This window comes from Trifolium pratense, linkage group LG7 (genome assembly GCF_020283565.1).
Source record: "Trifolium pratense cultivar HEN17-A07 linkage group LG7, ARS_RC_1.1, whole genome shotgun sequence".
Classification (NCBI taxonomy): domain Eukaryota; kingdom Viridiplantae; phylum Streptophyta; class Magnoliopsida; order Fabales; family Fabaceae; genus Trifolium; species Trifolium pratense.
Genome location: NC_060065.1, coordinates 11,793,630 through 11,816,578, shown reverse-complemented (window position 1 = coordinate 11,816,578; position 22,949 = coordinate 11,793,630). Strand labels below are relative to the sequence as shown.

At 35.3% G+C, this 22,949-nt stretch overlaps 1 protein-coding gene across 8 annotated transcripts; it reads right to left on the bottom strand.

Moving 5' to 3' along the window:
• Positions 1-1,904: 1,904 nt before the first annotated feature.
• Positions 1,905-20,203, bottom strand: LOC123897002. Of its 8 annotated transcripts, none has more exons than XM_045947476.1 (28): positions 19,907-20,197; positions 19,651-19,828; positions 19,417-19,544; positions 19,171-19,287; positions 18,521-18,667; positions 17,984-18,376; positions 17,742-17,896; positions 15,889-16,010; positions 15,676-15,767; positions 15,311-15,542; positions 10,578-10,635; positions 7,971-8,119; positions 7,798-7,868; positions 7,535-7,705; positions 7,085-7,156; positions 6,860-6,961; positions 6,417-6,506; positions 5,231-5,306; positions 5,063-5,156; positions 4,885-4,954; positions 4,594-4,773; positions 3,565-3,687; positions 3,391-3,474; positions 3,119-3,303; positions 2,893-3,031; positions 2,753-2,812; positions 2,486-2,590; positions 1,905-2,390 (listed from the first exon to the last, which is right to left on the bottom strand). In XM_045947476.1, exons 1-28 carry the CDS (start codon positions 20,042-20,044, stop codon positions 2,277-2,279), a joined length of 3,645 nt encoding a protein of 1,214 aa, XP_045803432.1. In that variant the 5' UTR covers positions 20,045-20,197; the 3' UTR covers positions 1,905-2,276. The 8 variants fall into 8 exon arrangements, with proteins under 8 accessions (XP_045803432.1, XP_045803433.1, XP_045803429.1 ...); XM_045947477.1 differs by having other exon boundaries at positions 17,999-18,376; positions 19,907-20,196; XM_045947473.1 differs by having other exon boundaries at positions 3,391-3,687; positions 19,907-20,202.
• Between the last annotated feature and the right edge of the window lie 2,746 nt (positions 20,204-22,949).

The window sequence follows — 22,949 nt, the reverse complement described above, 5'->3', positions numbered from 1 at the left end:
GAAAACTTATGAATTAATATAAAAGTTTATTTGTTTACTTAAACATTTTTTATAAGTTCAAAAATAAGCTGAATTCAAACAGGTCCAAGAGAAAGAGGTTTCTAAGAACATTTGTTTTTAAGTCCGGACAAGATTGTGTAAAGATACAACAAATATACTTAAAAACCCTAAAATATGTGAAACAGAGCCAAGAGTACAATATATGGTAAAGTCAAAATTTATTTCATCAAAATTTCAACCAAATAGTCAATTTAACTTTAACTTAAGAATAGGAGAAGTATTAAATTAAGATAAATGATACTCGAATGTTTAATTTGGCACGAATTTTGAACAACTTTTTATCTCATACTTTTATTATAATCTTAAAAAGCTGGCCCAAAAGTTCACAAATATCATTACGCTTCAAAAAAAATTAATGTGTTGCACTCTATTCCATTCTTTGAAGAGCATCAAAAGAAAAGACACTGTCGATATACTTTAATTTTACAAAGACGAACAGATGGAATAATCGAATAGCAAATTTTGCATAAAAGTCCTATGAAAATTCAGTAATTTACAATTATTGTCAACAAAAAAATACGTTAACAAATGAGTTTATATAACAATATGATAAATTCTCATGGTGTAAATCAATGGTGCAAAACTAATTTACACTAACAAACAATATTTCGCCATTGAAAATGTAGAAATGCATAAATCTTATTAGATTTGAAGACAAAGTTATCCCCATGCAACAAGTGGTTAACATCGTTAGAGGGGAAGTGGCGTTGTCAGCAAATCATTCCAAAGGGAACATGTATTCATCAATTCGCGAGTTTCAAATTCTCAAGGCTTTCGACGTTAAATGTCATCCCCCTTCAACTCCTAAGATAATTCAAGTTAATTAATTGGTCTTGCCCTCCTTTAACATGGGTGAAATGCAACACAAATGGAGCTTCTCGAGGTTTTCCTGGGGCTTCTGCTTGTGGGGGAATATTCAGAGATCATGGTGGAAGCTTTCTTGGAGGTTTTTCAGAGTCTTTGGGAATTTCCAATGCATTTCAAGCAGAAGTGAAAGGTGTCATTTGTGCTATAGAATTTGCTGCTGTCAAGGGATGGACAAACTTTTGGCTAGAATGTGACTCTTCTCTGACTATCCAAGCTTTTAGCAGTCTTTCTTTGGTTCCATGGAGGTTACAAAACCGTTGGTCTGACTATCCAAGCTTTTAGCAGTCTTTCTTTGGTTCCATGGAGGTTACAAAATCGTTGGTCTAATTACCTTGATATTATTCGAGGATTTCGCTTGCGAGTCACTCAGATTTTTCGAGAAGGCAACAGTTATGCGGATAAATTGGCTAATCATGGCTTATAAATCACTGGTGTGGTGGGATTATGTTCCTAATTTTATCTCTAATAACTTTGCCAGCAACAAGAACAATCAACCTTTCTTTCAATTTGGTTGATACCACTTTTGGTATTGTCTATTTGTGTCCTTATGGGGTTTTCCTGGTAGAATTTTTAATGAGGCAGATGTTGTCGATGTTTTGTATTGTATCCTTGGGCATTGGTCTCTTTATGCTTATTTATTTAATAATTATTAGGGTGCTGCAAATAATAGGTGGTGGTTATGGGGTGCTAACATAGTTGGGATGTCATATCAACCATGTGATGCCTTTGCACTCTAATTTTAGTCTAAAAAATATATATTCGCCATTGAACTCGGCAATTCCCAAATATTTCAGAGACTTCAAGAGAATTAAGCGCAAGTTTGTGACTAAAGATCAAGATCATATCCCCGTTTTTCAGTTCTTCATTTTATTTGAATTTTTCACACATGGTGAAACGTTAGCAATTTGCATAAATAAACTATAGGGTACTCGATAGAGCAGATATATACATGCATACAACAACAAAAAATAGTCATTATGATCTAAATGTATATTGTTTCAGCAAATTCCATTAGGAGTGAACAATATTTTCACAGGGTCATGTTCTCTAGCGACACTTAGAAATAAAAAAAAACTTTCAACACATCTTCTGCATTGGTAGTCGGGGGACGAGGAACAAAATAATAATAAGCAGAGCCTTTGCCAAATTTCACTAAAGCTCCACTCCTTTCAAAACCCACCATCCCACAGGTAACAAAAAATAAATAACATAGAAAACCTATATTTCATTTTACAACGAAATGGCTCAGCAGCAAGCCCTGCAAGTCTCAACAGACGAGCAAAACTACAAATACGCATGCTTTCTGCAGGAGGCAGTGATGGGGGGAACATTTTGTACAAATGAGAAACTCACATGAAATAACTTAGTGCTTTCTTAACTCTTGAACCACCTTCACCGTAGAGTTCATTCCATTGAACAAGCTCTGTCATATTTACAGATTCAGAGGAAACACTTGCACATACCTGATTCAATATGACATTTAAAGTTAATTTTGTTTTGGGGTTCTAGAGGGCTAGGGGGAGCTTGTAAAAAAAGAGACAAAATTCCTTGCACATACCTGTTGGTGAGCATGTTTGAAGTCTTCCATGTTTAAAGATCGGATATCATCACTTCCACGTAATGCAGGTGCAGGTCTACCTTCTGCTAGAGCAGCAGCAAGTTCCTGTCACACATCAAACATGTTACAGCATTATGAGTGATTGTGCAACCACTATCTCACGAATTATTCTAACTGTTAATTTACATTTACAGTCAAGAACAATGACAAGCTCAGAGTATCTAGCATGCTGCTAATGAAGTAATAAACCATTCTAAAGAACCATACCTTTTTTTCCTTTTCTAGTATCTCTTTAATAGGACGGTGTGCGGCGGTTACACATAAGTTCTGCAATAGAAGAGCAAGCATGAAGGCACCAATAACCGTATTCTTAAAAAGTAGAGTAAAAGGAAAAGAATACCCATAACCTTAAGATCACTTCCAGAATATCCGTCAGTCATACTTGCAATTGCACTCAGATCAACATCAGAAGACAGGTCCTCTTTTGCCAGTATAACTTTCAATATTTTTGCTCTATTTGGAGCATCTGGTAAATTTACCATTAATCTGCAGAAGATTGAAGATGAAGAAAACTTCAAAATCTCTTCCAAAACAAAGGAAAAAAATCAAACTGAACTCTGTCCATGAACTCACCTCCGAGGCAGCCTTCGTATGACAGCCTCATCAAGGTCATAAGGTCTATTGGTGGCTGCGAGCACAAGAACACGTTCAGTATCCTTTGTACGTAAGCCATCCCAGTTCACCATGAATTCATTTTTCATCTTTCGCATGGCCTCATGCTCCCCTGGATTTTCCCTCCGGCCCAACATGCTATCAACCTATACAAGAAACCATACTAGTTTTAACCATGATCCATTTTTCAAGTGATGAATCAATACAAACCAACATTTTATGAAAAAACTTACTTCATCAACAAATATCACACTGGGAGCAATTTTACTTGCCAGGGAGAAAACAGCTTTGACGTATTTTTCACCCTCACCAAACCACTGAAGGAAAATGTGGAGAATACTAGTCAAGATGAACAATGAACTGATAAAAAAAAGAGAATAAAATAAAAAAAGTGAAGCGAATCTAACCTTAGATGTGATGCTTGACATGGAAATATTGATGAAGTTTGCACCAGCGTCGGTAGCAACTGCCTTGGCAAGCATTGTCTTACCTGTTCCCGGGGGACCAAATAATAGGATGCCCTTGCATGGCTGCACGATAGATAATTTACTATTAAATCAATATGAGCAACATTGTGAAGAGTGTTGCTGCAAGCACGAGAACTGCCAACTGTTATAACAGCCTTCTTATGACAGCTTATTGCAAGTGTGCAGTTCTAATACCTACAGATCTGCCATTTATTTCACGTGACAAGCTTTGCATAGATGGAATAGATTTATTGAAATTTTTTGGATCAAACTTTTTTCCTACAAAAACCAGCTTACAAAACCAATTGCATATTGCAAATGCTTTTATTTTTCACGTCAAACTTTAGGCAACACGGGCTATGTAACTTACAGAGAGGCATCATCACATATAGGGTGCATTTGATGCACCTTGGAGGATTGGACAAGTAGAGCAACACATAACAAAAACTTCTCATTGTTTACTGTTTAGTAATTGGTACACAACACGGCCAGCTTTGGGAAATAGGGGGGAGGAAAAGAAAGATGGTGAAGAAAATAGGACTTGGGGAGGTGGGTCATCTGAGACAGAAAGAAAATGTAGGGCTATATCTATGTTTCACTTTTGGGTGCTGTGCGTCAAACAAAGTTTTTCCAGGTTTATTGTGACAAATTTTAAGATTTCTGTCATATGCTTCACATGTTTTATTTTGTTTTGTACCATGACCATTTTTAACCAAACACCGTAATTTTGTGTTGTTAAGTCCTTCAATTTTTACCAAATCAAACACAACCGGTCAACCACAAATAATACAAATAAAAAAGTATTGCATCGGATTTATTGCCTTTCTTTTTCCCATTCCCCATGCAGAATCAGAACGATTAATTCCCCTCAAAAGCATCATAAACTCAGTAGAACGTTATCTAACTCAAACTGTTAAACGATTTATAGTAGTAAAACAATAGAATGTATGTCAATTTGTAAGAGAAAACCTTGGTTAACTGCCCCTTGCAAAAAAGCTCGGGCCTCTGTAAAGGAAGCATCACCAATTCCTTCAATGTATCCTTAACATTTTCAAGAGCTCCAATATCATCAAAAGTAACACCAATGTCGCTAGGTGGAATAACATCACCCAAAAGCCTCTTTTCAAACTCGTTTTCTGTTACAACATCCTGATTTCATAAAACACAAGCAGGATGATTCAAAATATTGCATTTGTGAAATAAACTACCAGAAGATACTATTTCCAACAATCAAAGCACCAAAAACTTCACAACAATCACCTTAAGAGACTTCTTTAGGCTCTTCGACTCATTCTGGATAGCTTGTAAGATCCCAATTCCATACTGGAGGCTGGTAGAATAAAAAAAATATCGAAAGAATGATTAATAGTATTAACAAAATTATCACAGTTAAATAACATTTCAAATAACAAGCAGACAGCAGCACAAGCTAATATACCTCTCACAAGACAACACAAGCTTTGCATCAGCGTCAACTTCTGAATTCTGCATCAGATGGTGGCTTAAAGCCCAACCAACAATCTTCTCTGAATCTGCAATATAGCAAAAATGATATAGCAGAGAGATTTGAGCAACAAATCCTTAAGCACTCGGTGGTAAAACTTACTTTCATTTGTAAGTGTCAGATCATTGACACCCAAGGCCTCGAGTCCTTCACATTCCATCCCACTGCGGCTTAAAACCTATAAATAAAATTTTGTTAAATCGTAATTAAGACACTGTGACTGCAATTATAATTTATAAACCACGAAACAGTTAAACTACAAATTAAACATGGTCAGATATGTAATGTAGAACGACTGAAGGTAAAACGTAATGAAATAAGGAAACAAAACGAGTATAGTATATGAAACTATAGTTTGTCAAGCTTCCTTTTTTAAGGTGCATCCTGTTTCCGATATTAACAGCTAGCATAGTCATATGTTAGTGGAACATGAAACACTCCAACAATATCTAAAACAGATAAGGAATTGGCTGCAAAGGGCTATATTGTCATTCATGAGTATTACACCCAGATTTGAGTTAAACATAACTCTTGCAACTATTCATATTACTTATTTTCTTATTTTTCCTTTTGTATTTTTGTCATAACTGCATGCCACTGTAAGTCCATAACCTGGGCAGCTTGTGATCAAGGGAATTTGCATGAAAAATAGATTTCCGCATGAACAAAAATAAAACAGAATGAAAAAAGAAAACAGTAAAGCATGTAAAGCACGAGATCTGTAGAAAAAAGGTGTAGTGAACTGCAACTCCAGTCCCTATTTTCTCTAAAAAATCTAAACGTTGTACCAAGGAAAACAATTAGAATACATTGCATTTCCAGTATCCAGAGAAAACCTTACAAACCCGACATTTTTTAAACGACCAGTCATATTTTGGGAATAGCTAACAGGCTTCGACTAACATGCTGTGATATACCCAAGATAGTCCAATCAAAACACCATATTATCTAGCATTGATTAAAAGGAAAATAATGCGAAATTTACAATCAGAAAATATATTTCAGCATCCATTACCAGCAAAATAATATTTGTTGTATCTATTTGGAAGCAATCTCAAAAAATATTGCATTGGGTATTTTAGAACAAATTTAAAGAATATATACATTATTACTGGATGTCCTAGTTCCAAGATTATAGCTTGGATGCATAATGAAAATGGCTCTTAAGAAAAGTTTGTGGACATCTTATATCAGCCAAAGCAATGTTTGTGGACATCTAATATGAGATATAAGCTAAAATTAATAATGAACGTTCGGAACAAATTGAAAATTGCACAAAGTTACTTACGGTGCGCAAATGGTGCAAATTTCCTTTGACTTTAAGAGTCTCCACATCTCGATCAAGTTGCTGTTTCCATGATGCTAGAAGTGCCTCATCCTATAAAAGGGAAGATATAATGAATATCATTGACGACATAATTAAAGCTTTTATTAGTGCTTGTGACTGGTGAGGTGAGTCCAATCTTTGTGGTGTGGCCCTCATCTATGGAATCAAAATCAAAGTGAAATTTCAACACCAACTATGGGCTCGTGCATTATCAATGCTTCAAAGCCCAAGGTATGAGGGGACTCAATAAATATTAACCATTTGTGTGCTTCCAAGTTTAGCCCATCAGCTTAAACTTGTAGAATATCAGTTTATAACATTATACCAGGAGAGAGAGAGAGAGAGAGAGAGAGAGAGAGAGAGAGAGAGAGAGAAATTGATGACATGCACTTCAACGTACAAACCTGTGGCATGTGAATTGTTACTTTATTTGGAAATAACTTGGTCAAAGTTTTGTTTGGTTTTGGGACTTCTTTACCCCTATCATGTAATCTTCCGAAACTATCCTGGAAAAAATGAGATGTGATGTTATTATATATAGCTGAGAAAGCCAGAAAGAACTTTTGTTGGGTTGCATTTAAGAAGAAAAACAAAAGACCGAACTAATTAAGGAGATAAATAGTTTCTACCGGGAAAGCCAAGTCAAGGAGGGCAGTCTGATTGCTGCCAAACTTTGTAAAAAGCAAACCCCCAGGATGTGACTGCAAGGAAAAATAGTTATATATCAGCAACACAATTGCTTATACACATTCATCTAAACCAAGGATGAATTGGAGATCCAAAGGACCGTATATTTAGGACATCTTTCTCAGTTTCTCCATTAATAAAATAAAACCAGCTACATCCCACACCAACTAAAAAAATACAGGTTTTTAAACTCTCAATAATTCATTCTTTCATCAAGCCTTCATGCACCTAAACCAAATGATATGGATATATATAAAACATTTTAAGATCATAAAGCCATGGGTTAAATCCTTTTGTGCAATTGTGTCCGTGTGTATAAAAGCTTATAATGCCTCAATACAAACAGCACTTTTAGCATTACAAAATAGTTACACTTAAAACATAATTATTACCTTCTCCTTTCGATTGTCGGTGTGAGTGTGTGAACCTATTACCACCACATTGTCGGGAAGCATTTCAAGCTTACTTTTAAATGAATATGGGTCTCCATTTCCTACTATAGACTTTTCTGCTTCTTTCATGAACAAAATGAAAGGTGAATTTCTACTCTCACTAGTTACAACCTGAAAAAAAAATGCATAATTCTTATTGCAAGGTTAAACCACAATACAATGTTAATATAACTGGTATTTATTAAATCAGAGTAAAAGACAACCTCAAACAATGTATTAATAAGTAATTTGTCGAGTTCGTCAATGCCACTGTTTTCCAATCGAAGATCAGTGACTGAAAAGATAAAAAGGACAACATCAAGATCTAGGACCAATATAATGCTCCAAGAATATGTAGTAACGGAAAACATAGTTTATTAGATAGGTACGGCATTACCGTTGCAGAAAAATCCTTGACCCCCCTCACAGGCACCTCCAAGATCAACCCCATCAGGTATAAGTTTATCAAATCTTACACCAATTTTTGACAATGGATTATCATCGAAAATTAAGACAACTTTCCCTCGACTTCCATTAGATGGACCCCTGGACATGCAATTGCTAGGCAAAATTATAACCGAAAATAAAAACAAATGCACCTGCTTGGTATGGTTGGTTAATGTCTGGGAAAATTTGAAGTTATAAAGCAGAGAGTAATATTGAGGAACTAAACAGAAAACAATTTATGGGACCTACAATCTACTAAAAAAGGAGAAAAAACTAATGAAGAGGAAATAAACAAAGAAACATAGATGAATGCAAAAACATCATTTTTAGCCAAAGTTAACATAGGTGAATACAAAAAATTTCCTATCCATTTTCTTTCCCTTTCTTTGTATGATTACCAACAAAAAGAGAAGGAAATTAAATTTTAATTGTAGTTTTCCTGTACAAAAGATTCACCGTCATTGAGCATTAGCAAGAAGCAGAAGTCACACCCGCTGTCCCAGGAAATCACAGCCTGTGGCCACTATTCTTCACAGGGGAGAATTCATTTTACGCAACCTGTCTTCACATTATTGAAGCCATGTGTTGGAATATTTTTTGTGATTTTCTATATTTTACATACGAAAACCTGTTTGTTTTTTATTTGAGGCTATAGCCACATTTCTTTCACACTCCCTATTTGAGAGATTAGACCAAATAGGATAATGATGAATGCCCTTCTCCCATTTGAACCATCTCTCCACTATCCGGTGGCATTTTGGATTGACCGACAGCAGTCGAGTATTGTTTCAGGCCAAGCCTCAATTCGCATATCACAGCATAGACCCTCTTTTGATCTCTACTACATTCACATCATCATATATTTAAAGAAGACTCTTTTAATTATCCACCATAGCAGGAAGAATGCTCTGTACCACTATACAAAATTTAATATCCATGTTTCTTATACGTTAATTCCATTTCCATCCCTCCTATTTTCTTTCGTGCCACGTTTCCCCCCCAAACAAAGTGTTTTAAATTAAAAAGCTACCCTTTCACAGCAGAATTTCAAGATCACCAGAAGTTGTACAGTTTACTAATTAGGGGGTTTTTGGAAGAGCTTACTTGAGTTCATATTTTGACGTAAGCACTCTTATACATGTTCGGAAGAACTTATTGAAATAGCTTATAGTATGTCCATAAACTGTTCTCCCCTTATTTTCATAAGGTGTTCATTATTGCTTATCAAAGCAACTTCTACAAAGGTTTTACAGAGTTTCTACTTTCTACTAATTTCCTCTTCAATGGTGAAAATACCTTATATATAGGTACTTGTATGATAAATGCTTAAAAGTTTTAAAGAAAACTTTTCGTATAAGACACAGGATAATTCAAATTGGATCTCTACATCACTCATTAAAGCCTCCAAATTGGGTTGTTGTGTGGTAACCATTTGTGGAGGAAATGTGCATGACTCTAGAGTTTTAGTGAAGAGAAATTCCACACATGACACTAGTACACTACTACGAGCTCAGAGGCGGAACTAGGGGTGGCCCAGGTAGGCCACGTCCCACCCCCAAAAATGGGAAATTACTAAAATACCCCATGGTATTTATATAAAATTATGGGTGAATCCTACATATATTTGCTTCTGCGTGTGAATAACAAATTGAGAAGTCAATCGAGCGAATAAGATACAAATAGTGTTTAATGTCACAGGTTCGATTCTTGCGGGTGGCAATTTTTCATTTCTTCAGTTTTTTCAGTAAAAAAATCAATTTGAATATGCAGATTTGGTCTCGAACCCACGCCCATGAGGACAAATTTAATTTCCTAGGCCACTAAAGCAATTGCATTCTTCATGAAAAAAGTAGCTTTTCATATCTATACATCCTCTATTCATTCCCTCACCAACTTTTTGGGTGATAAAGCTCAATTTGTTTATCAATTAAAAACAATCATTCTCTTATAATCATGTAATATAATAAAACATATAACTAATGATCAACTTTGTGCAAGTATTGGTTCAAAATTGATTATTGATGATTCCAAGTCACTTGGTACACATAGATATTAGTTTAAGGTATGCAATTTTATTTTTTGATGATCAACTTTGTGCTTATTACAAATTCAATTTTTGCATGCAATATAATATTCGTCTTTAATTTATATATTATAATTTTTTTTAGTTTCCCGCCCAATTTTTTTTCCTGGTACCATCATTGTACGAGCTACTTGGATAAACTTTTCAATAGGCACTAATAAAAAAAAATGAAATGATGTTGTAATAACCAGTGTTGTCAGAATCGCATGTTGGGACATAGGGTCGTACGACTCTACAACTTTTAGTGCCTGAAGCGAGCTAACTCAAAAAGGAATTGTTGCAATATATCACAAAATAGTAGGATCTTAACACCGTTCCAAACTTGGAAGGGACATTTTATGGGTTTGGTTTTGCAACCCATTTTATTGTGCGGGCGTGATGTCTCTCCATTTCTATAATTGCAGTAAGATGTATACAACAATGCATGTTGATGAAAAACAGACTGATTCAGTAAATTTTACTATAAATTTGTACCTTGAAGAAGATGTCTGATACAAACAACCCGAAGATGGACTATACTTAACCCGGTCGCCTGCAGGATTATTATAAAATGAATATAAATACTTTATGTTGTAAATAAATAGTAAATATTCTATTATTAGGAGTAATCTTCTATTAGTAATTTGTATTTGGCCCATGAGCCCATTAGGTTAGAATAGCCTATATAAACACATTAGTGATTGTAAATTATTCATAACTTGAAATATAATAATATATTCAGTTTTCACATGGTATCAGAGTCTATCCTAGATCTATTGTTGGGCTTCCCGCATCGTCCACGCTTCAGGCCCATTGGGCCTGAGCGTGAGGGGGTGTGTTGGATATTCCGCCTTCATTGCGGTCCACCCCCATCTGCCTAATTGCGGCATTTGGGTTGCCTTCATTGCAGCCTCCAACACCTTCATTGTGTTGGGTGTGAAGGGGTGGATTTAGTCCCACATTGCTAAGAGATATGGCCTGTGTAGCGTTTATATAGCTTTGGCAACCCTCACTTTACAAGCCGGTTTTGTGAGGATGAGTTAGGCCAAATATAAAATCTGACATGGCATCAGAGCTCTCGTTCTTTGAGGGCCTTGCTTCCGCATAAACCCTAGCCGCCTTCATTGCGGTCATAAACCCTAACTGCCTTCATTGCAGGATTAGGATTTCTTACTACTGCCTTTATTGCAGTTTCAGCAAACAGTTGTGAAATCACTGTTCATCCATGACACTGTTCACGCGCGTACTGTTCATTTACGACACTGTTCACGTACGTACTGTTCATAGCAGTACTGTGCGTCACTGTTCATTCAAAAAAAAAAACTTCGGCTTTTTTCTATTTTGTTCTCCTTATTAAGACAATCACATGACATCGGTCAATATGTCAAAAAAAGGATTTGTTCCACTCAACCAAGATGAAATAAAGAGGTTGAAATCTTTTCTTAGTGAATTGGAGACACCAACAACGATTACAACTTCTCTGGCATATTCAGGTATGTTTCCGTTTCCACTTTCTCTTGGTAAGTCTCAATTTTCTGTTGGATTTAATGCTTCGGATAAACCCTATAACCAATATTGGATACTGGATTCTGGAGCCACTGACCACATGACACCCTTACCCACACAATTTTCCACTTATTCACCTTGTCTCAATAACAAGAAAATATCCACAGCAGATGGTACCCTTTTAACTATAGCAGGTCAAGGAGATATCCAAATAAGTCCATCTATAATCCTACGAAATGTCCTTCACATTCCCAAATTGTCTACTAGCCTAATTTCCATACAAAAACTCACCAAAAACCTATCATGTAATGCTATTTTTTATGACAATGCTTGTGTTTTTCAAGATAAGCATTCGGGGAGGACAATTGGAAATGCGAGAAAATGGAATGGTCTTTATTACTTGGATAACCAAAATCTCCCCCCAAATCCACTCAACAACAACAACTCACTTTTTTCGGAATCAATTAAGACCAACAGGGATAAGGTCTTTCTATACCACCGTCGTCTTGGTCATCCTTCATTTAGAGTCATGAAACAAATATTTCCTTCCTTTTTTAAAAATTTAGATTTAGATGTTGAGAGTCTTTGTTGTGAGGTGTGTGAACTTGCTAAACACAAACGTGCCTCTTTCCCGGTCAGTAACAAAGTGAGTACTTCTCCATTTTATTTAATTCATACTGATGTGTGGGGTCCTTCTAATGTTCCAAATATATCGGGTGCTCGATAGTTTGTAACCTTCATCGATGATTGCACTCGGGTTACATGGGTCTACTTACTAAGACAAAAGTCCGAGGTTACCTCTGTGTTTCTACATTTCTTCTCATTGGTAAAAAACCAGTTTGGAGTGAGTATTAAGAGGGTCAGGTCTGATAATGCCAAAGATTACTTCAATCAAGGACTTAATTCCTTTTGTCAAAAAGAGGGTATTATTCATGAGTCCTCTTGTGTCAAAACACCCCAACAAAATGGGATTGCTGAGAGAAAAAACAGGCATTTGTTAGATCAAACACGTGCTATATTATTCCAAAATAAGGTTCCCAAGAAGTATTGGGGAGAGGCGGTTTTAACCGCATCGTATCTCATAAATCGTTTACCTTCTAGTGTCCTTGCCTCTAAAACTCCTATGGAGGTTCTATCCTCATTTTATCCTGATGTGTCCACCTCTTGTAATCTCATTCCTAGAATATTTGGGTGTAAGTCGTTCGTCCATATCCATAGTGATGGTAGAGGGAAACTTGATCCTAGAGCCTTAAAGTGTGTCTTTATAGGGTATTCTTCCACCCAAAAGGGTTACAAATGTTATCATCCACCGTCTAATAAATTCTTTGTCTCTCGAGATGTCACCTTTCATGAACAAGAAAGTTACTTCGCTCAAACTCATCTTCACGGGGAGAACACAAGTAAGGAAGATGAGTCTCTTATACTTCCTGACCTTAATCTCGGACCACAAGTTGAGACTGAAATTAGAAGTGACAATGTTGAGACTGAAATTGATCCTAAAAATGTTGAAACTAGAGGTGACAATGTTGAGACTGAAATTGATTCCGAAAAAGATGGAAATGTTGGTGTTGATGTAAGATATGGGAAGAATTTAGTATACACAAGGAAAAAGAATATCATTCCTGAATCTACTCATATCCATGAATCCAATCCAACATTACATGAAGAAACTTTCCTTGACCCTTCAAAATTTAGTGATTCAATTTCCGAATTTTCTCCTGTTCAGGTACCAGAATCTAGTTCAACCTTACAAGAACCCAACCCGATAAAACATAAAAAACCAAAATCAAGAGAAGTAACACCAATACACTCTAAAGACTCGCATCTCCCAATTGCCCATAGGAAAGAAACTAGAACCTGCACCAACAAGCCACTTTACCCTCTATCCAATTACTTATGCTTTGAACAATTATCAACTACCCATAAAGCCTTCCTCACAAGTCTAAACACTACCACAATACCTACTTCCTTGTCTGAGGCATTGTCTGACAGGAAATGGAAACAAGCCATGGATTTGGAAATGGAGGCACTTGATAAGAACAATACTTGGGAATTGGTCTCTCTACCAAATGGAAAGAAACCTGTAGGGTGCAAATGGGTATACACTGTAAAATACAAGGCTGATGGATCTATTGAGAGGTACAAGGCAAGATTGGTAGCCAAAGGGTTCACTCAGACTTATGGAATAGATTACTCTGAGACATTTGCTCCAGTTGCAAAAATGAATACTGTTAGGGTGATATTATCTTTAGCAGCTAATTACAATTGGAACTTGCAGCAATTTGATGTAAAAAATGCTTTCCTTCATGGAGAACTTGAAGAAGAGATCTACATGGATGTACCCCCTGGATATCGTGAAGATATTGCTGCCAACACCGTGTGTAAGTTAAAAAAGGCTTTATATGGACTAAAGCAATCACCACGAGCTTGGTTTGGAAGATTCACTGAAGTTATGGTTGGTTTGGGCTTCAAACAAAGTCAAGGAGACCATACTTTATTTGTTAAACACTCTAAGTCAGGGGGAGTCACAGTGTTATTGGTGTATGTGGACGACATTATCGTAACAGGCGATGATGAAGAGGAGCAGCAAATGTTAAGTCAACACTTAGCCAAGGAATTTGAGATTAAGACCTTGGGAAAATTGAAGTATTTTTTGGGAATAGAAGTGGCTCACTCTAAGAAAGGAATTTTCATATCCCAACAAAAATACATTACCGACCTTTTGCAAGAGACTGGCAAGACAGCATGCAAGCCTGCATGTACACCAATTGATCCAAATATAAAGTTGGGGAATGCAGAAGAAGATGTTGCGGTTAATAAGGAAATGTATCAAAGATTGGTCGGCAAACTAATATATTTATCACATACTAGACCTGATGTTGCTTTTGCTGTAAGCTTGGTCAGCCAATTCATGCACCAACCAAAGGAGATTCATCTACAAGCTGCACTCCGAATTGTTCAATATTTGAAAGGAACTCCAGGTAGAGGAATTTTGTTCGAACGAAATGGAAGTGTGGGACTTGAAGCATATACTGATGCTGACTATGCAGGGTCAATTGTGGATAGGAGATCAACTACAGGATATTGCACTTTTTTAGGTGGAAATCTTGTGACTTGGAAGAGTAAAAAACAAAGCGTGGTATCCAGATCTAGTGCTGAAGCAGAGTTCAGGGCAATGGCACAAGGTATATGTGAATTACTATGGCTGAAAAGCATCTTGGAAGACTTGAGGATAAAGAGTGATGAACCAATGAAACTCTATTGTGATAATAAATCTGCTATTAGCATAGCTCATAATCCAGTGCAACATGATAGGACCAAACATATTGAAGTTGACCGACACTTCATCAAAGAAAAATTAGATAGTGGTCTAATTTGCACTCCATATGTCTCTTCCCAAGGCAACCTTGCAGATCTTCTAACTAAGGGGCTGAACGGCAATAACTTTGAAAGAATTGTTTCCAAGTTGGGAATGATAAATATTCATTCACCAGCTTGAGGGGGAGTGTTGTAAATAAATAGTAAATATTCTATTATTAGGAGTAATCTTCTATTAGTAATTTGTATTTGGCCCATGAGCCCATTAGGTTAGAATAGCCTATATAAACACATTAGTGATTGTAAATTATTCATAACTTGAAATATAATAATATATTCAGTTTTCACACTTTATAATAAAACTAATGCTTCCTAAGATGCGATAAAAACAGAAGAGCACATACCCAGTTTAAACAAGCAATTTTTAGGTGTCCCAGACGTTGACGGTACACTATCAGTTTCCAACTTAGCTTGAGATTCAAGGCCATGTGGAGTAGGTGCATTTGAAGAGCTAGGTGTATCTATTTCACTAGCTGGTGGATCCGTGCGCTTAGTCGCGTCTGTGGCTGTAGGACTGCAAGATTTCTCAGCATTAAATCCATCTTTGAGCAGTTCAGCTTCCTTAGAAGATAAACCCTATCAACACGCAACGAAATAAAGATTGATTATTAGAAATTATTAATAAAAACTATCCTTAAAAAACACATTGATGAAAAAGGTATGCAAGGGTTAATCCAAATATCAGACGAACAAGGAAACTTAATCTTACACCCAAAAGTGACTGGCTATCAAATATGAGCAATTTAGCACCAAAGTATTTAGCAAGTGCTTTTACAAGCATCTCCTGATATATTTCTGACCCTGCATAAAAAATATTATAGAATTGAGGGAAAAAAATCAGTAAATGATTAAGGGAGCAAAAACCAAATTGAAATTATTGAGAGAAGGAGACCGAAGAGCAATGCTGCAAATAATCACAAACCTGCAGGTCCTGAAAGTAGAATACGAGGATTTACGGTGGTAAGATCTGTGGTGTACTTTGCATGTTCTTTATGCTTCAGGTGTATAAAGCAAGCTGCAATCAGGACATTTTTTGTATTCTCACTACACAAAGATAATCAGCAATGAAGTTAAATAAGAATGACATCAAGCATTATGCAAGAACTCCATTTAAATCACACAGATAAAGAGTAATATTATTAAACTTTCTTTAAAAATATCTCAGAAACTGAATACCATTAAAATCAAGGTTTTAAAGTGCAGATTGCATCACTAGATGCAAACACAATATCTGCAACCACATTGGGCCGTGATTGTGAGACATTGGTTACATGAGCTTGAAACATGAGTGCATAAGAGATCTTGTTCAAAATCAAAAGACAAGTGTCAAGGCTACTGCCAAGTCCTAGAAACAAGCATGGACAGAAAACAAAACAAACCAACAAATGCATAGACAAAGCTAAATTGAACCATTGATAATAAAAGTGGCATGTTTGGTATAACTATATTTTTCAAAAAAAAAAAAAAAAAGGAAGAAAAACAAAACGAATACCAGAGTTCAAGTGTTTTTAGGATCTTCTACATTTTTCCAACTAAAGAGAGAGAGAAAAAAAAACCGGATACCAACTATCATTTTTCCAACTTCTTGAGTAGTGACTACCAACTATCATTTCTTCTTGAGATGAAAAAATAACCTCCTTGGTTGTTTTTTTGGAAAAGGCCAGGAGAATTTTATTGAGGTATGCCATAAAAATCTCCTTGGTTGTTTATTCTAACTGGTATCTTCATTGATCACGCCACATGTACTCCAAATATGAGACAAGTCTTATGTCTGTCTCTAGTAAATATATTGGCTTATTCAAAAAGGAAGCAAGGCTATTTTGTTGATGAGAGAGTGATCAGCCAGGTTGTACCCAATAAAATGGGTTCATATGGTTGCTGACTTTAAAATGAGAAACCAGAGATTGGAAGGGGGAGAAAAATATGGTTGGATTTGAATTGAATAGAAAGTTTGATTAATTGTACAAAAATGATGTCGTTTAATCCATGTATCCGACTACACCTACTACTAAATGCGTGTATAATTGTTATTGTTGCCACTGTCTTATCTAACTTAAAATTTCATATCACTGCATCTGAAGTTTATATAAAACAATTAGGATCAAAATACTAAAATGGTCATAATCCACTCGCAAGAAATTTAAATGGTATAACTAGATTACTGTTAAATATTTAATATCATCTGCTATTGTTTATAGAAATTTTTTGACTCAATTATTTCAAATTAATACACCAAATTAGATGGCAATGTAGTTCTAAAATCTCTAGCTCATGTATCATATCAAATTTGACTGTTTTATGTAACACAACATGGTACTATAAAGTTCCAACCATGGTGAGGTCCAAGGAAGGACGCAACTCATAATGGGCCTAGTATAAATGGCCCCAGCATGCATTTGTAACAGCCTAATTTCAAAACTCGAAACTCCTAGTAGCAAGGAAGCAACTCCAACTGTTGTGCCAAAGCACCCTTTCTCGTTACATAAAAGTGATGCATTCCATCTTGCGTATATTTTGACATTCTAGAAAATCCGTTGTGAAATAGAATTAATTTGGTAATACATTATTTGATATGAAAAATAAACGAATGTACATAAATCATAACATAACAAAAATTATAAAAAATATATATATTGAAGGTAGAAAATCAAAAAAGCATTTACAGCCGTAATAAGAATGACCAAAAATGCCAATTAAAAATTCACCAAATATATAAAATGTAAAAACAAAGCCAAGAAACTCCATGAAAGTCATGGAGGCATAGACTAGTTATACCTTAAATAGTATGGGAAGTTGTCAAAGGACACTTCTAGTTCTTTTTCATCCAGTATTGCAGCATGAGCATCTTCTTTAAAAACTGAACAGCGTACAGATGTACCAGAAGTCGATGCAGCCTGTGTGTCCTCCGCCCCATTTCTTTCTTCCAATACCTGTTTACAGATACTTTTGCTCAATTTCAGTTTACAAGTAGTAGATCCAGCTAGAATCCTGAAGAAAGGCCTTAGCAAATCATTCACCCCAGAGAATTTTACATTGCCTGGCTCTGCGCCCGCATCCTCTGGATCGCATTCCATAGGAGAGTTCTTGTTGCTAGCCTCAGCATCAGCAGCTTTATCAGTTCCTATATTTGGAGTTGTGTTTCCTTCCAGGCCATCAAGCTCAATTTCTGTGCCATCAGGGAGAACAGTATGAATAGAAACATCAGCAGCCTGGTGAGGTTTACTGGCAGTCTGAGATGGAGACTTCCATCTTGTAAGATCCTGCCTGAGATTAGAAAGAGAAGCCAAGATAGAAGCCCCAGCCACGGCTGAAGGGTCGCCGCTTCTCCTTTCAAGTTGCATAAATTTACCAACACCACTCTGAACTTCTGCACCCTTAACTGCAACCTCGGTGTTTACTTGCTGAAAAATCTAGGTTAATATAAATCAAGGAAGCCCTTTGATAAAGATATATATATATATATATAAAATTGCTTGAGAACGACACCTCGTCTTTAAAAAATAAGAGGAGGGATCAATGAATTAAATTCAAATAAATAATAAATAAAAGGATACATAAGAATGATTTCCATGCAAGCCAAAAACCACCTCATCGCCTGAGTTAAGCGCGCAGCAGTTATTCTTCTTGACAAGTGTCCCATTAACTAGCACAGATCCTTTGCTACCCGTACTTTCTAGCACAGCCGCATCAAGTCCCTCGCGCTGATCATTTCGAGAAACAACAGTAATCATACTGCACATACATATCTAAGATATTCACCTCAAACAACTGGAAATAAATAATAGGAAAGAAGGCAACCAACAGCACACACGTCCACGTGGAATTTATAGGGCCTAGAAACATTTTTGAAACAGTAGCCAAAAAAAATTAGGCAAATGCTAACGAGTGCCCCCGAGGCACTCTGGGGCACTCTTTAAGACCTTAAAGAGTAAATATTTATAGAACTTTTATGGAAATTTGTAAAGTCAATGCATTGAAAATTTTAGTATTAAACTTTTTGAATAAAAAAAGTTTCTTTAAATGGAATGCTTAAAGAGTGCCCGGGGGCATTAGTCGGCAAGACCCAAAAAATTATCCAGTATCAATTGCCAAGGTGTGTGCTAGGAAAAATTAACCAGTCAGGCTGTAACCATAACCATACCCCACACACGGAAAAAAACCGCATTGCATCATCACATTATCTAACATTAGCCCTGACGTATACCTGTGTATGTTTGATCTTGCATAAATTTCCACTTATAGTATGATCCTTCAAATGAAAGTTGCAATTTCTGCTAGAGCCAATAGTAAAGTTGGGTATGCAAATGGAAACATTTGGATGCTGCAGCAATCATATATAAATTTTCAAGTTAACAAATTTAAACACAAATAAAAGAAGACATTTGAAATTGCTTCTCAAAATCACCCAACTAATACAATCAATCGAAATGAATGAATGAATCATTATCACCTGTGCAGACTGAGACAGAAGCCGACACCATGGAGCTGAAGACTCAAGGTTCGGGTTTTGCTTCTGATATATACTCCATGAAGAAAACGAAGCCCTAGGTTTATCAGCTACCAGAGTCGGCGAAGAACCTTTTCACATTAAAAAAAATAATAATAATAATTTATATTATTATAAAATAATAATAATAAAAGTAAACGGAATAAGATTGAAAATTGAGTGATGATAAAATGGCACCGTCAGCGATCGGTGGAGTTGCATCGGTTTTATCATCAGCAGTTACTGCCGGTTCATCGATCTGAGCATCGGTGTCACGACATTCTCCGGGATCGGCGGGAGGGTCAGGAGTAGAGAAATCCTTGGAATTCTCCGCCGGAGAAATCGGTTTCTCAGCAGCAGTAGCACCATTGTCAGCCTGAGAAGAAAAAAAAAACAAGAAAGAATCAGAAAATTGAATCGAATTAAAGCGTTACGGATTGGGAAAGGGATAAACCTTTTGACGCTTAGGAGAAGGAGAAGAAGGAGGTTTGTCATCGGAAGATGAAGAAGGTCTTTTAGAGTTGTTGTTGTTGTTGTTGTTGTTATTGTTGGAAGGGAAAGATCCACCACTGTTGCGTCTCGTTGAAACCATGGTTCTTTCTTTCTCTTCTTGTTATGGCTTCAAACGATACACAGAGAGAAAATAGAGAAAGAGAAACCAAGAGTGAATGAAGAGAAGAGATATTCAATGATTTTAATATTTTTAGTTATTGGTATAGTATATATATTAATTGATTAATTTTATTTTTTTTATCTATATTTTTATTTGTTGCGTTTTATTTTTTTGTTTGGGAATTGGTTGGGAGTTGGAACATGAGTTTGGTGTACTGCTGCAAGTGCATACAGTACAGTATCTGTAAGTGACGGTGTATGTTAGTGTTGCGGTTATTGATTGAGACAACTTGCGAGCGTACTTTAGCCAGGTGTGTTAGAGTGCGCCGAATATCTATGCTAGATCCAGGTCGTTCGGTTCCAACAGTTCCAAGTCACTTGAGTTATCCAACGTTTTCTTTCCGCGCAATTGTTGCTAGCTTTCACGATTTTTTTATTTTTTTACACTATCAAGGCCGGTTTAGTGCATAAGATAAGAGACAGGATAGAATAACTATATCATATTCTGCCGCAATTTAGTATTTGGTGATACAGCAGGATATGATAAGTTAATCCTGAAACTTATCCTATTTATCTCTCTAGTTATAATTCTTATCCTAAATTTGAGCTGGGTTACCAGCAGGATAGAATAAGAAAAAAAATTACTGATTTATTTTATAAAATATATTTTAAAATACATAAAATAAAATTAATAAAATAATTATTTTTTAAATATATATGTGATTTTCTCATAGGGGTAATTTTATAATTTATATATTCTAAAAAATCAAAATTTTACTAAAATTACAAAATTTTAAAGTAAAATGATTATTAAAAAATTGACAAATAGGGATATTAATTTAAATTTTATAAAAAATTAAATATAATTCTTTTTCAATTGTAGTTTTATTATTTACGTATGAGATATATCATATATTTATTTGGCTTATCTAACATATATATATTATTAAGTTATTTATTTGATCATGATTCATATAAAAAATTAAACTTGATTATTTTCTCATGATTTTTATTTGAAATTATATAAAGTTAGTATTTGATTACTTATTTATATTTTTTATTTATAAAATTCAAAGTATTACAAAATAATTTTAAAAAAATAACAATTGTTTTACAAGAGTAATTTTGTCATTTAAATATGTTATATATTTTATCATATTATTATGAGCTATTAAAAACAAAATATAATAGTTATCATGTTTGTTATCCTGTGTGCACCAAACACAGGATATGATAACTGAGTATAACTGTTATTCTGCTGTTATTCTATCCTATCTTTATCCTGTTTTATATCTTATCCTGTCACTATGTTATCCTGCGCACCAAACGGACCCTCAATTTTTTTTAGACACGATAAATAAATAAAGTAAGGCTACAAGTTTTGTACCAAAAAAATAAAACCTACAAGTTTTTATTTTTGTTACAAGCAAAAAAAGCGTTACTTTATTTGTCTCGTGAGTTTAGCTCAGTTGGTAGATATCGTCTTATATATGCAGGGGCTGAGTTTCGAACTACGAACATTTCACTTATTCAGTTTATTTAACCACTAGACTACTTGATAAAAACAAATAGTAGTTTATCTTTAGCAACATGTAGGTGGTTGGCATTAAGCACGTTGTGTCAAAGTAGAAATTGTTATCAAGTCCATGGTTAAGATCGCACGTTGAGGAAATATAGAAGTAACTTACAATTTTGTAATTTCTTCAATATGATGTAGAATAAATTATGGTTAGACCGCACGTTGAGGAAATATATAAGAATTCTAGGATCACATCAGTATGATGTTTTAAGTCTTTGTTTTTTCGTGTATGATGTTGTTTTAAATCTTTGCTTTTTCGAGCACATGTAATCAATACTGAAAAGGATGATTGGTATCGAACACACGTTTTTAAGTTTTTGTGAAAGCATGGCGAGTTTGTGAGACAGTTTGATGAATTATTTTTTTACTAAAGTTTGATGAATATGTTGTCGATCATATATGTTCAAGCCGACAATGAAGCATAATGTATTTTGATGAAAGTGATAGTAAAAGAAAAATTGGAAATAAGCAAAATTACAAAAGAAAAATATAGTAAAAGAAAACCTAAAGTTGAAATAAGCAAAATGGGAAAGCTAAAGAAAAATATAGTAAAAGAAAACCTAAAGTTGAAATAAGCAAAATGGGAAAGCTCCCACCAAATTCTATTCTCTTGTTGTCCGGCCTTACTTCTCTATTTATACCATACATAACCACCTCAAGTTAACGTCCAACATAATTTCATTCCTTAGCATTAAGTTTAAAGTGCAAGTTATGAGAAAGTAGCATTAATTTGCTTCAGCTTTGGTCTCTTTTTCGTTTATGCTTTGGGTGCAATTTTCCTTGACTTTCAATTTTCGTGTCCTATTTTTCCTCTTACAAAAACATGCCACTTCAAGTGGGCTTCAATTGGGATTTTCAAATATGTGTGATTTGCCTCATTTCATTTGGATAAAAATTAAGGATAGCTTCTCTCGCGGCCCCATGTTTCTTTTTTACCCCCTAAAAACGCAAAAAACTTCGGTAAATAGAATTCAAATTTTTCTGAGAGTTTATGCGCAAGAAGAGAAACTTGGGGGGCCGGAAGAGAAAATGTTTCAAAATTGAGTGAGTTATGACCAATTATGTAAAAGCTGTCTTGGGCTTTTGAGAACAAGAACTCATAACTTGGGAAATCCGTTTCACCTGGATTTAAGTTAAATTTGATGAAGCTTGTGAAACACAAAATTGTACTAATTTGTCTTAGCTTTTCACGGGCGCAAAGATCATTAAAATATGATATTTTTAGCTCTAGATAAGTGCTATCGAAGACATAAAAGTCAAAATGAGTAAAAATCCAAAAATTAATAATGTTTGACAATTAAGCCCA